We start from the raw sequence: 14,011 nt of genomic DNA on the forward strand, positions 1-14,011 counted from the left end.
CCGGATGGGAGCGCTTGGGCCCCGATAGAGGGCCACCAGCAACTTGGTGCCTTCCTCGAGGAGTGCTGTCCAGGCCGCCTCCCTTCCTGCCTGTGGCCCTTTCTTACTCGTGACCCCATTTCACAGGCTAGGAAAAGGGAGACTCAGAAAGCGGAAGGGACTCGTTCCGGGTCTTCCTGAGAGTCTGAACCAGATTCGAAGGTTCTCAGTTCTGGCGTGGCAGACTCCTGCTGCCATCCACGCCTAACCAGAGCAGGAAGGAGCAAGTGGAATTAGGGACTAACCTCGGTAGCCCTGTCTGTGGGCAGCACCCATCCCCCAGTCTCTCAGAGCCTGACTCCTCAGCCGTTATAAGGAAGACAGCCTTGACCTCCCACAAGCAGCTGGAGGTTCAGATCCTGACTTCCAACCCAGTGTGTGGACTTGGATGAAACACTAACACTCAGCCTCAGTTTTGACATCCGTTAAATGGGGATAATTATAGTTTTGTCTTTTTATAGTCATTGAGAAGATGAAACCTCAGCATTTATCACAGAGCCTGGCTAATTTTGACAGGTCTCATTAAATGAAATCCGTTATCATGGACAGGAAAAAAAGTGAGCTGTGCCTGTATGGTATGTTTATTTTGACTCCCCTGGGAAGTGCACCACTTGGGCCCCTGCCGCCTTAGCTGCAGCCTTAACACCAGCCCAGCAGGGGCATGAGCCATCTGCACAAGTAAAACCCTGAGTTAAGAGAACTGGCCTGGGGCAACACATCAGTGTTTCCTCCCCGCCCGCCCACGTTTTGCCCTGTCAAGTTTGTGAATGCACGGAACCCTAGTGCTTGGTACTTGGTTTGATCAGGACCTCTGATCTGCCAGGAGTACCAGCTGGGTTGCAACTCCAGGAGGCAAATGACTGTGCTGCATGGTATGGGGCGAGCTGCCTGTAAGCCTGAAGTGTGTAACTTCGAGAATGTGCAGGCGTCTTCTGGTGGGCCTGACACCCGGCTATGGTTTTCAGTCCCACTAGCGTCCTGGGTTTCCAGAGTAAGGGGAAGAGCCTTACAAGAAAGTTCTTAGTGTGAAGTGTGCGGGTAGCAGGGGAGCTGGGCCATCTGTGTGAAACTAAGTGTGCGATGGGGGTGTCTGGGACCCCAATTCCTCTTCACTGACGCTAAGCGCGGGTAAAGGCTTGGGGCCCTGCCCCGCCTCTCGGGCTTGTCTGGCTTCAAGGAGGCCAAAACTACACTTCCTTGGGCCTCCACAGCTCCTTTCACACACCCACCAGGCACTAGCTCCAGGGCCTTCCTGGAGCTTTCCCCTGTCCTGACCAGGGGCCCCCTCGGGCTGCGGCTCCGGCCCACCCATTTCCTGTGCCGCACCAACTCCGCCCCCACTGGAGGTGGAAAGTTTCGCTCCTCAAGATGGGCGGCTCCCTCTCCTTCCTTCCCGGAGGACCAGGAAAGCCCAAAGCGGCTGGGAAAAGGGGGCTGGGCGAGAAGGCCGCCTGAGGGAGAGGGGAAGTGACTCCACCGCAGTCACACAGCTGCGGAGCCAGGCTCCGCCAGCCTGGAACGCTCCCAGCTCTGCCCGGGGGAGGATTCGCACCCGCCGCTGGTAAGCCTTTCACTCGGGATCTCGGACGCCACCTGCCGGCGAAGTGTGGACCTCACTTGTCAGAAGCCGCTATATTCCGGCCCCAGAGCAGGCAATCAGGACACAGTAACTCCGAGAGTATTTATTTATTTATCAGCCCAGGAGGCTGGCCCCTAAACTTAAATATCCAGCATGGGGCCTTAGCCTTTTATGGCCTTGGATAGGTGCAGGCATGGGTCCTGAGGCCCTTATGCAGGGCAGTGGATCCCAGGGACTGGAGGTGGGATGCCCCTGAGCCAGCAGCTGCCAGTGGCAGCAAAAGATGAAAAAAAAAAGATGGGAGCCAGGCACTCATCCCAATCCCAGTGATGCCAAGGAGAGTGCAAGATACTTTGGGCCCCACTGCCAAGCTGGGGGTGCATGTATATGGGAGAAGAGGAGGCCCAGTACCGTGGGCAACCCAGGTGCCCACCCAGTGCCAGCCAACCAGGAGGGGGTTAGCAGTTTTGCCTGAGGGGCATATGCCTGGCTCTCCTGAGAAGTGAGGTGGTACAGGTGGAAGAGCAGGCACTGTCTTCTGAGGACTTGCTCAAGGGCGAGTTTTGAGCCATTTGCATGGGTGCATTCCCACCCACCCCAGCTCTTCAGAGGCTGATGTGGAAGGCGTCCTGCAGCCACTGATCTCGGGCGTTGTGTGTCTGGGGCACAGTGAGGGGTGGTGGGTCAGGGGGCAGGCTGGCATCGGGAGGCTCATCGTCATCAGAGAGGCCGGCATCCGGTGGGTAGGAGCTGTCCGAGTGCAGGGAGGATGACAGGTCCTGGCATAAACTCAGGTCTTGGCACAGGTGTTTGTAGTCCTGGATTGATTCGTACAGGCCCCACAACTGGCACAGCAGCGACATGTCCAGCTGCCTTAATCCCACCTGCAGACAACTGACAGTGGGCTCTCCTGGAATCCAAAGCCCCCAGCCCAGGTCACAACCCGAGCCAATCTTTCCCAGCCTTCCTAAGTGAAAGTTCTGGGGAACAACAGAAGGCACCTACAAGCTCTGAAACTTTAAGCAAGTCACTGACCCTCGTTTGTAAAATGGGGTAACAACAGACCAGGATAGTGGTCCAGCCCTCTTGCTCCTGCCTTCAAGGAGTATGAAATGAGGTAACGTGAGTAAAATATTTAAAAATACATAGTAACTCTTGTCATGCATTACTAATTACTATTACAAACCCCCACGACTCAAATGCCTCTGCAGGACCTGAGACCCAGCCGGGGCCTCTGCACTCCGCCTCTCCAGGGACCCTCCCGCCGCGGCGCCCACCCACTCACCATCTCCTTGCGCAGCGCGGCTAGTGCCGAGTCGAGATTGACCGGGCGACGCGGGCCGGCGGCTGGCCCCGAACTGGCGGCGCCGGCGGCGTGGCGGGGCCCGTCCGGGGCGCGGGCGGCGCGGCTCAGCTCGTCGTGGATGCGGCTGCGCTGGCTGTAGACGCGCTCCAGCTCCCGCCACGAGCCCCCGCTCGCGTTTAGGAGGCCGCTCAGGCCGCGCGGTAGCGGCGGGAGCCCGGCTAGAGCGCAGCCCGCGCCGCCCGGCGCCTCAGCCGAGGGCAGCCCGTTCATGGCCGGGCCGGCGCGGAGGGCGATGTCACCTCCCTCCCCGCAACACTTTGCCTGGGCCGCCGCCGCAGGCTCAGTACCTCGCGGCCCGGCCGGCCCAGCACAGTCGCCACCCGCAGGCCGCGCTTTGTTCCTTCCCCAGCTCCTCCGACTCCGCCCCTGCCCCACCCCTCCGCATGGGCGGGGCCTCTCTTAAAAAGGCAACCCGCGGTGGGACCGCGTAGCGAGAAGCGAGTAAAAGCAACAGGAGCACCGACACAGGAGAAGCAGGAAAGGAGAGGTCAAAAAGGGCAGGCGTGTTTCGTTGGCGGTTCTTTTTTGCTGCCCCTCCCCACACAGTGTTCTGTACGATAACTCTCCCAAGGAAAAGGACCTAAAAAAGTGGGGATCAGAATACTGGGGCAAGTCCATGCTTGGCTCTTAACGTGCAATGTTGCGGTTCCTACAATCTCTGTCAGTTACTGAGTACTGGGATGGGTATGTGGTGGGGCAGCATGATAGAACCAGGATGCTTAAGAGAGGGAGGAGAAGCTACCAGGGGAACGGAATCCCAAATCTCACAGGTCACAAATGAGTGGCTTGGCTGGCTGGGAGAGGAGGATGCAGCCAGAGACATAACTAGGGGTCCAACCCCTCTTGCTCCTGCCTTGAAGGAGGCCATGTCCTCCTCAGAAAGGGGATATCACACAGCCCTCTACCTACCCCTCATCCTGAGTGCAGAAAAAAACTCAACTCGTCTTTCAGGCATCAGGAAGAGTAAAAGGTGGAAAGGTGACAGGCCAAAAGTAGGAAAAAGGCGACTGGAGCTGGGGCTGGCATGCACATTTAGAACCAAGAAAAGAACAAACCACACAGGAACAGCAACTTTTCTAGAGGGTTTTTCTGGAGGAGGGGGGAAGGGGGGGGTCTTAGTGCTGCAGCTGTTTCAGGCTGCGCAGGGCCTCAGCACATGCCCGGATAAGGCCACACAGCTGAATGCTAGTCTCCAGGGAGGTGCTAGAGCCCAGCTCAGTTGAGGCCCAGGTGAGCTTCTGCAGGAGGGCTGCCTGTGTGCAAGCCACCACATCTGCATTTGGAGCCGCTGCAGGAGTGGGTGGCCCCTGGGCTGCCTTGAGCCCTGCTGCAGCTCCCTCACAATGCTCCGGTCTGGGTACTGGGGGCTGAGGCGTGGGCCTAGGGCCAGAGGGTGGCTCTGTGGCAGAGGAAAGCTGGTGTTCCCGAGCTTGGGAGAGGGCAGCCTGGGCATTCAGAGCTAAAAGGGGAAGAAGTGGATGGAATGGTCAGAATGACTGGCACACCTGGGAACCCTCTATGTGTGCTCTGTACTGCCTTTTTGAACTATGCTGGGGATTGAACCCAGAGCCTTGGGCATGTTAGGTGCATGCTTCACCACTGAGCTACACTCCCAGGCCCAACCCACTTTCTATTTTTGTGTGAGTTATTCATGCCCTGACTTCTTTGGTCCACGGAGACTGTGTATGATTAAGCTCAGACTCTCCTACAGTATGGGAACAGCAGGTGCTTAGTGTTCTTAATGAATGGTCCTCTCCAGAGCCTAAAGGAGAAAGAATCTTATTTCTGCCCACCCGCAGACTCCACTGTCACCTCCCAGGCCTACTGTTCTGGGCATCACCACCACAATGCTTCCCCACCGAGCACACCCGACCCCTCACCCGGATTATCTTTATCCACGTCTGAGTCGAGTTCCTGACAAGCCACGCAGTAGATTTTTCGCTGTTTGTCTTGGAGGAGGATCGTCTGGACCAGAAAGCACACGGGGTAGGGTGAGAAGAGGAGCGATGGGGTCCAAAGGGGAGGGCTGAGAAGGGGCCATGCGGCCTGCCCGCGGCCCCATCGCCGACCACTCGCCCGAGCCTCTCCTCACCCCACAGTCCGCGCACGTCTCGCCCAGCATGCGGTAACCGCGCAGCAGGTAGTCGCCCATGAGCCGGGAGATGCGATCCTGTCGCTCCCGTCGCGCCTGCAGCACCTTCGTCTCTGCCTCAGTCGGGGGCTCCCAGGAGAAATCGTCGACTTCTGGGGAAGACAGGCACAAGGGACCGGGATCTTGCCGGAGCGAGCAGGCTCCCGCGCCCCGCAGCCACAGGCCCCCGCAGCCCAAGTCCTCACCAGCGCCGTTCAGGGCCATGTTGCCGTTGTCGCCGCTGGGCTCACCGGAAATGTCGCACAAGCAGCGCGCCTCCGCCGCGCCCCGGCCACTTCCACACCGGCCTGAGGCTGAGGGCGGAAGTGACGCCTCTCAGGGGGTCCTCCGACCTCTCTGCCCACAGTGGGGCGTGTCAGCGGCAGACTACACCTACCGGGTAGGCGCTCTCCCAACCGGAACCCGGCGGACCGAAACTGGAGGGGCGGCGCGGGGAAAGCCCTGCTAGCATCGCAGGGCCGAGGATGGAGGGGACCCCTTGGTTTGAGAAGTCCTCGCTGGCCTCCGCCTGACTTGGGGTTGTCCTTTCGCACAGGCTGAGCCGGGTGCCAGGAGGCTCCGCCACCGTGGTTGCGCGCGCGTGGAGCCTCCACTGGCCCAGTGCTCGCTTGGACCAGCAAGGCAGGGCCAGGCTGGGATCATTGGCGCATTTTGCTTATTTCAAGACCCCTCCCCTTCTGCACGTCCGGGGTTCCAGTCTGCCCACGCACCCGACCCCCACCTAGTTTCAGACCTCGGACTCCTGGAACTGATGCAAAGCCTGTTCCTAAGCAGACTTTTTTTTTTTTTTTTTAAGTTTATGCCCTCAGATGGTTTGCTGACCGAAAAACGCTTTGTGCTGGGCATGCTCAGTCCAGGTTCTGTGGCGTGGGGAGGGGTGACTTACTACATGTACTTGTGACGTTTAGGTTTTTCTTCAGTGGATTGCAGGTTAAAGTTGCCAGTCCTCCCCGAACACTGGTCTTTGTGATGTCCCCCTCTTCCTTCATGTTCTTTGTCCGTGTGCATCCTCCCCCTTATTAATTTGGGAGAAGCTAGATGAGGCAGGCAGGGTCCCTAGATGTGCAGCCTGCTGGAGCTTGAGGCTGTAAACCAGGACAGTGAGAAAGGAGTCAGGACTAGACCCCCACCGGCAGTCTCTTCCTTCCCTGGACAAAACATGCTTTCTTTAATTTTACTTGAAGTGACTTCAGGCCCCGTCTTCCTCCTGCTGGACCCCCTGGCTCTGCCATTTTTGCATCCTAGCTGCCTCCTAGGAGAGCCCCATGTCCCTGCTTACTCTCTCAATCATCAACAGGCTCTTGGGCTGTACATGACTCGGGCTGTACCCCAAGTCATTTCTGCCAGACTGACTGTAGGAACTGTCCCTGGACCACCTCTTGGACTCCAGCCTGTATGCACAGACTCTCCAGGCGGTTACTGTCTCCAGCTCCAGCCCCATCCTGAATTTCCCAGTGTACCCTCTGTGTCATCATCAAGACCCACTCAGCTGCCTGCTCTGCCTGGCATCAGCTGGTCATTTATCCTCCCACTTTGGCCCTTTCATTTTCTCCTCACGTTGTAGTTCTTTCAACCTTATGAAGTGGGTGCTACTATTGATTGTCACTGTTTCACAGAGTAGGAAACTTGAGTAATTCTTTTAAAACAAATGGCATGTTACTTTTGCTCAGAACCATCTGGCATCTCCCCATTTCTCTTAAACAGAAGTCCAAAGTCCTTATTATGGTCTCCAGAATCCTACGAATCAAGTCCTTGTTCCCCCTCATGGCTTTCTACTGTTCCCACATTTTCCTCTCCCATTGCTCACCCCTACCTCTCTCAGAAGCTCTCCTTGCCTCAAGAACCACTCTAGCGTGGGCAAGGTACAGGCCTGAGTTTGATCCTAGATCTTCTGCTTACTGGCTCTGTCACCTGGAGTAACTGACTTCACCTTTCTAGACTTCAATTCCTCCTCTTGAAATGGCCACTTATGCTTACTTGCAGGGTATGTGAGGATTTAGTGAAGAGGTGTGAGTCGAGGGGTACTAGGAGACTGTTCCCTACCAGTCCCATGTGTGTGCAGGTTATGCAGGAGCAGAGACACAGAATGTGCACCCTTACTCTGGACTACCTTTTCAAGGATGTTTGTGTAGTGTACAGCCTTAGACTAGAGAAATAATGTCCCCATCTAGAGCAAAGGACTGCTATGCCCCCTGCCCATTATAAAAGGTTTGGGTTCTCAGAAATACAACTCACCATGTGAGTTGCTTCATCAGATTTGGAAGGGGGAGGTGACACAGATATGCTCGCATTCATGTTGCTCACTGAGCTGTAATAAAGTTCTTTGTCTCTGACCCAGAAGTCTTGTGTCTTTTGCCAGCATTCATGAACTCGTGTCAGTTTAGCTTATTTGTTTAAAAGTAGGGTAGGGGGCTGGGGATATAGCTCAGTTGTTAGAGTGCTTCCCTCGCAAGCACAAAGCCCTGGGTTCAAATTCCCAGCACCACCAAAAAAAAAAAGAAGTAGGGTAGGGTAAAGGGAAGAGGTGTAGCTCGGTGGTAGAGCATGTGTTTAGCATACCCAAGAGACTCAGCATGCCCACGGACCTGGGTTCAATTCCAAGCACCCTCCTGCTGAAACAAAAACAACCCCCCAAAGGGTGAAAATCTTAGATCTTAGGTCTTTAAGTTAAAGATTCTTTTATTAATAAATTCTAAACTATGGAACACTTCATGAATTTGCACGTCATCCTTGCATAGGGGCCATGCTAATCTTCTCTGTATCGTTCCAATGTTAGTATGTGTGCTGCCAAAGCAAGCACCATACTTCTTGACAATGTTGGCAATGAGGGTAGAATGGGAAGCGAGATGTGGCTTTTGGTAAAAAGAAAGATGAGGATCTCATGGGCCGATTAACAGGTTTTAAAGGGTGGACAGGGAATTTGTAGCATGCATGTTGACCAAATTGACAACTGGGCAATAAAAGTTTTCAACTTTGTTTCATAAAGAATTACGTAGTTGCTTATAGGCCAGTTACCACAAAGTAGGTTCAAAGTCAACTGCCAGACATTTCCCTGGTTATTACTCCTCTGTCCAGGTGGGGCTGGGGAATGGAGGGATAGTTCCTTACAGTCAACTACAGGTCTGCCTCTTTGTAATAAGCAGTACTAAGACTCATCCTGGAAGTACAGAAGTTTCCATTCCCTTTCAGACAGCATTTGCAGAGATGCACGCACACACTAAGTGCAGATGGAGGAAAATTTACCATTACTATGGACGGAAACTGGATGACTCATTAGAATTTTGGCCAGTTCACTTTGGAGCTGATAGGCAGGACACATGATTCTTGGTTAAGAAAGAATTGGGGCTGGGGAGATAGTTCAGTCGGTAGAGTGCTTGCCTTGCAAGCACAAGGCCCTGGGTTCGATCCCCAGCACCCAAAAAAAGAAAAAGAAAAGAAAACAATGGCATCAGGGACTGGAGTTGTGGCTCAGTGGTAGAGCACTTGCCTAGCATGTGTGAGACACTGGGTTCGATTCTCAGCATTGCATATAAATAAATAAATGTCCATTGACAACTAAAAACATATTTAAAAAGGAAAAATGGCAACAGCTGGGCCATTGTACAGCTCTGCCCTACCTATCCTGACAAACTTCTATCCATTCCAAGATCACAGTAGAGGATCTCAGAGTCATTTTTTCCAGTAAGTCCTGGATGCGGTAGGGACCCTCTACAGGGAACTTTGACTCTCTTAAGGAAAGTTTCCTGAGATGGATAAAATCTAACAGGAAAGCATTGGTGGGACATTAATTACTTTTTGGGCTCTTTCTGCTCTGGTTTGCCTTTACAATGCTGATAAAAGTGACCACCAGAGAAGGAGATACCAAAAATTTTAGATAAATTCTGGTCATCAGCTCCACCACTCTAGATAAACTCCCAGCCCTTATAGAAAACCAGGTGAAAACCTAAGAGATCTTATATTAACAACAGGACAGAAATACCCCCATCGCTGCATATTGTTCGGCAGTGTTCTTATTAATGACTGTTTGACCTTTGGGAGACTTCAGGACTCACCAACCACAGCCACATCACTTTTCATCTGCAGCTGTGAGGTCTGCACCACTGGTTGACCTGGGCCCCAGAGGGTCAGTCTCCAGCTAACAGTTTGTCAATTTTGTTGGTCTTTTGGAAGAACTAATTTTTTTTTTTTTTTTTTTTTTTGCTGTACTGGAGATCGAACTCAGGGCCTTGTGCTTGCAAGACAAGCACTCTACCAGCTGAGCTATCTCCCGAGCCCTGGAAGAACTAATTTTTGAATTAGTTGGTTTCCCTTATCACTTTGCTCTATTTTACTTATTTCCACTCAAATCTTTATTATCTTTCCTTTATTGTCCTTCCTTCAGCCTGTTTTGGCTTGTTCTTCTAGTTTCTTTCTTTTTTTTTTAATTTTTGTAGTTGTAGATGGACAGAATGTCTTTATTTTGTTTATTTTTATGTGTGCTAGGGATGGAACCCAGTGTCTCACACATGCTAGGCAAGTAGTCTGCCACTGAGCTACAGCCCCAGCCCCTGTCCTTCTGGTTTCTTAGGGTGAAATATAAGGTAATCTATTTGAGATCTTTTTTTTTTTTCTAACATAAACAGCTATAAATGTTCCTGTAAGCATTTCCTTTAAAAAAGAAAGATCATAGCTATGCAAGTCAAGCAGACATCAAGCAATGTTCTAACAGACACCTATAGAGCACTTCACACAACAGCAGAATTCATATTCTTTTGAAGTGCACATGGAACATTATCCAGGATAGACCATATGTGAGGCCTGAAAACTCTCCAAGTATCTATACATTGAAAAAGACTGAACTCATACAAAGTATATTCTCAGACATAATGGAACAAAATTAATCAATAACAGAAGAGGATTTGGGGAATTTTAAGTATATGAAAATTAAACAACATACTCCTAAAGAACTAATAGGTCATAGAAGAAATCACACAGGAAATTAGAAAATACTTTTTTTTTTTTCTGAGGGGTGTACATTTTATTGGAAACCTTAAATACTCTTCAGACAGAACATAATGTCTTCAATCAAGGCTCTTGTGTGGCCACACAGAAAACTGTGGTTTTAGGATTACAGGCAAGGAGAGGGACAATACACTGGATGAGTGCTTAGTTTGGCAAGAGGACCTCTCATGATGAATGTTCCTCAGCCAGTTTATCAGCTTTTGCCACAGCTTCTTCAATGGGTCCCACCATATAGAAGGCCTGTTCTGGGAGATGGTCATATTCACCTGCCAAAATCTGCTGGAATCCTTTGATGGTCTCCTTCAGGGGTACCAGCTTTCCCATATGACCTGTGAAGACCTCAGCAACCTGGAATGGCTGAGACAAGAAACGCTGTATTTTCCGTGCACGGGATACAGTCAACTTATCTTCTTCTGAAAGCTCATCCATACCCAGGATGGCAATGATATCCTGGAGGGATTTGTAGTCCTGCAGGATCTTTTGTACTCCAGGGGCAACATTATAATGCTCACTGCCTAGAAAATACTTTGAGATTAATTAAAATGAAAAGACAATGTAGCAAAATTTGTGGAGTGCAGCCAAAGCAGTGCTTAGGGGGAAATTTATAGCTGCTAATGTTTATATTGCAAAAGGAAAAAAAAAAAAAGATCTCAAATCAATAAACTAATGTTTCACCTTAAGAAATTAAAAGAATGGGCTGGGGATATGGCTCAGTTGGTCGAGTGCTTGCCTTGCAAGCACAAGGCCCTGGGTTCAAATCCCCAGTACCACAAAAAAGAAAAAGAAAAAGAAACTAGAAGAACAAACCAAAAACAAGTAGAAAGAAGGATAATAAAGATTTGAGTGTAAATAAGTGAAATCAAAAAGTGACGGGGGGCTGGGGAGATAGCTCAGCTGATAGAGTGCTTGCCTCCCAAGCACAAGGCCCAGAGTTCGATTCCCCAGTACCACACACACACACACACACACACACACACACACACACAAAGTGACAGGGAAAATCAAGTGAAAGGAAAATCAACTAATTCAAAAGTTAGTTCTTCCAAAAGACCAACAAAATTGACAAACCTTTATCTGGAGACTGACCCCCCACCTCGAGGACAGGTCAACCAGTGGTGCAAACCTTGTGGCTGCAGATGGAAAGCGATGTGGCTGTGGTTGCTGAACCCTGCAGTGTTCCAACTGTGGAAAGGACGAAGGTGGTCATGAGAACACTGCCGAACAATATAGCAAAGCTTTCAGAAACTGAAACCAACCATGGAAACAGATCACAGCTGCGCAAACTGTGTCACTCCCACGGATGCCTGTGTGAAGGGCCATTTTAGGATGACAGTGACTGGAATCGAGCTGTTGATGGTGATTCGCTGCTTGCTGTACTGCCTGGATTTTCTCCATTTCTGCCTGGATCCATCACCGACTGGCAGCATGTTCGCCATCACAGGGTGGGTACAAAGGAAAAGATTCTGTGCTTCTGAAGCAGAGGCTACCACTCCATTCCTGACTTGTGGTTTCTACCAGAAGTTCATCTGTTTATCTCACGATGAGGGAGACTACATTTTACACAGCACTGCCCCTGCCCACCCCTGAGAGAGGAAGGCATGAGATGTTTGGTTCCCCACTAGGACTATGGTGACACCTCACATGTTTCAGGTTAAATGGTGCCAACTCTGGCCTTGCCACTGTGGTTCTTGAGGTGAATCTGAATCACACTGACAGTTTTCTGGGCCATTTGGAGTCTAACAATGGTGTACTGTGCCTTTTATCCCAAAAGCCACTCAGCAGTAGATTGATAGTCAAGGTGGACCACACTGCCACCAGTCACTGCTGAACTGAAATACCTCCTCAAAAATCAACTCAGGAAGATTTCTAGCTCCCCATCCTGGTTCTCACACCTTGGTGAAGCAACCTAATTACTAAATGCAACTGTCCCCAGGATTGGACCATATCCTCTTGGCCACATCCTTCATAATGATTGAAATGTGAGGGTGGAGGTTTATCTAGAACAATTTTGAAAATTCCAGTTTCTGTACTCACCATGCCTGGACATGATGCTTCTTTCTTCCCCCTAACATCAGTTTCAGGCCAGGCTCGTTGGTGACTCCCAGGTAGCTGCCTAGTCAACAGGGACACTAGAAGATTCAAATGTGTGTGTGTGTGTGTGTGTGTGTGTGTGTGTGTGTGTGTGTGTGTTGGGGATGGGGTACTGGAGATAGAATCCAGGGGCACGCTACATCTTCAGTCCTTTTTTATTTTTTATTTTGAAACAGGGTCTTGCTAAGTTGCTAAGGCTGGCCTTGAACTTACCATCCTCCTGCCTCAGCCTCCCAAGTTGCTGGGATTACAGGTGTGCACTATTGTGCCCGGCAAGATTCAAACTTAATTATGGTGCAGGTCACCAGAACCTCTTGCTGACGCGTGCCTGGGATCAAAAGAATAACTGCAGCCCTTGGCTGTGACACCTCTCTCAGAGTCCCTCAGCATTCCCCACCACACACAAACAGTGGTCCACATTCTAAGTGGGGACAGAAAGTGTCCCTGTAAGTTTGATAAAAATGCCCTTGTCCTTTTCATATCTGACCCTTTCCGGTGAAAGGTATAGGAGAAGATGATTGGGAAAAGGGTTGAAGTTCCAGCTAGTGGAATGCGATATATAAATTTTGTGGCAGAAGAGGAAGAGCAACCGTTTGGCACCTGGGAAGGAACGGTTCAGACCCTGGGGATATGGGAGAAGTAGAGATATTGTGTCTGTCTTTCCAGCCTGCGTTCCCTGAAAACTCCCTTGCTAAGGGAAGCACGCTGCTTCACCTCCACCAGACTGTTGCAAGTGCCTTAAATTTAATGGACTGCTGGGTCTGCTGTTCTCCACCATGGTTCTGTCAGGGATTTGATTGTTATTCTGCTTAGCCTTCCCAAGAGATAGGAAAGGACAGGGTAGCCTCAGCTCCTGTGCCTCCCACATGAACACCAATACCTGCATGTGCTGTCCCCAACCTCATTCCCATGGCCAGCACTCTGTCATTTCATGCGGTGGTGGCGCAAACAGGACAGGTTGACCGATGGCTCTTAGTTAGGCCTTCCCAAAACAAGGGCTAGACTCAACTATTCAAACGGGGCTAGGAGCCCTACCAGCTTGTGAGGAGGCCACACTGGAGGCATTATCAATCCATGCCCCCCAAGCAATGTAGGTTCCACTTGGTTGGGACAGCTCCAAGTTTCTTCCTATAAGTGCCATGAATCCCTCCCCACCAGACGGTACTGCTTATGTTGAAGTCAAGTATTAACTTGCCTCTTTCCTGAAAACAGTGTCTTGGAACTTGTCCCTGAATTTAGCCAGAATGATCACCACCTTGCGTCATTAGGTCAGTCTTAATTCAATGGCCAAGGTTGTTATGGTTGATCGAATCTCCCTATGTTTCTTCCCTGTGGGCCAGTAATTTATCCTGCTGTCCCTGGGTTGGTCAGTGCTTCAAGCCTGGTGAAGGGGTCCATGCAGAGACTGGAGGAAGAAGCCATCTGGCTTTCTAAGGTAGGCCTGATGCTTTATAGATTTGGTCACCTGGGACCCTGGGGACATGGTTGAAGTCAATATTACAAGTTAGCCTCATCCTGCTGCCCGAAGACCTGTCCACAGTAGCCTCAATTAAACGTCGTATGTGACAAATTGAAAAAAAAAAAAGTGTTAGCCCCTGTTGATCAAATTACTGTTCACCAACAGCGTAGGCTCCTGGGAGAATTCATCAAAAGCCAAGCTGGTGGATATTACTGTAAGACAATTCTCTGCGAGCCTCTTGAGTGTCTGCACATTTTGTAAGTGAGGCACTAATTGCCTTTGGTCTGGACCTTTTCAAAGATGACTGTATAATGAAGAGCCATG

At 50.8% G+C, this 14,011-nt stretch overlaps 2 protein-coding genes across 4 annotated transcripts; both read right to left on the minus strand.

Annotated features, from left to right (window-relative positions):
* Positions 1-1,710: 1,710 nt before the first annotated feature.
* On the minus strand, positions 1,711-3,915 carry FAM89B (family with sequence similarity 89 member B). 2 transcript variants are annotated; one of them, XM_079103369.1, is made up of 2 exons: positions 2,904-3,915; positions 1,711-2,502 (listed from the first exon to the last, which is right to left on the minus strand). In XM_079103369.1, exons 1-2 carry the CDS (start codon positions 3,192-3,194, stop codon positions 2,224-2,226), a joined length of 570 nt encoding a protein of 189 aa, XP_078959495.1. In that variant the 5' UTR covers positions 3,195-3,915; the 3' UTR covers positions 1,711-2,223. The 2 variants fall into 2 exon arrangements, with proteins under 2 accessions (XP_078959495.1, XP_078959496.1); XM_079103370.1 differs by having other exon boundaries at positions 1,711-2,512; positions 2,904-3,907.
* Positions 3,916-4,054: 139 nt separating this feature from the next.
* On the minus strand, positions 4,055-5,422 carry ZNRD2 (zinc ribbon domain containing 2). 2 transcript variants are annotated; one of them, XM_079103368.1, is made up of 4 exons: positions 5,322-5,422; positions 5,077-5,228; positions 4,865-4,949; positions 4,055-4,443 (listed from the first exon to the last, which is right to left on the minus strand). In XM_079103368.1, exons 1-4 carry the CDS (start codon positions 5,338-5,340, stop codon positions 4,100-4,102), a joined length of 600 nt encoding a protein of 199 aa, XP_078959494.1. In that variant the 5' UTR covers positions 5,341-5,422; the 3' UTR covers positions 4,055-4,099. The 2 variants fall into 2 exon arrangements, with proteins under 2 accessions (XP_078959494.1, XP_078959493.1); XM_079103367.1 differs by having other exon boundaries at positions 5,077-5,355.
* Positions 5,423-14,011: the final 8,589 nt, after the last annotated feature.

This window comes from Sciurus vulgaris (assembly GCF_902686455.1).
Source record: "Sciurus vulgaris genome assembly, chromosome: 11".
Lineage (NCBI taxonomy): Eukaryota > Metazoa > Chordata > Mammalia > Rodentia > Sciuridae > Sciurus > Sciurus vulgaris.

What these genes read in the sequence shown, in the direction of transcription:
- FAM89B (XM_079103369.1), bottom strand. Translation starts at nt 3,194, where the DNA reads ATGAACGGGCTGCCCTCGGCTGAGGCGCCGGGCGGCGCGGGCTGCGCT. An exon ending in CCGCGCTGCGCAAGGAGATG is followed by an intron (nt 2,503 to 2,903) that starts GTGAGTGGGTGG and finishes AGTTGTCTGCAG; the next exon opens with GTGGGATTAAGGCAGCTGGA.
- ZNRD2 (XM_079103367.1), bottom strand. Translation starts at nt 5,340, where the DNA reads ATGGCCCTGAACGGCGCTGGTGAGGACTTGGGCTGCGGGGGCCTGTGG. An exon ending in AGACGTGCGCGGACTGTGGG is followed by an intron (nt 4,950 to 5,076) that starts GTGAGGAGAGGC and finishes TTTCTGGTCCAG; the next exon opens with ACGATCCTCCTCCAAGACAA. An exon ending in CGTGGATAAAGATAATCCGG is followed by an intron (nt 4,444 to 4,864) that starts GTGAGGGGTCGG and finishes TTCCCCTTTTAG; the next exon opens with CTCTGAATGCCCAGGCTGCC.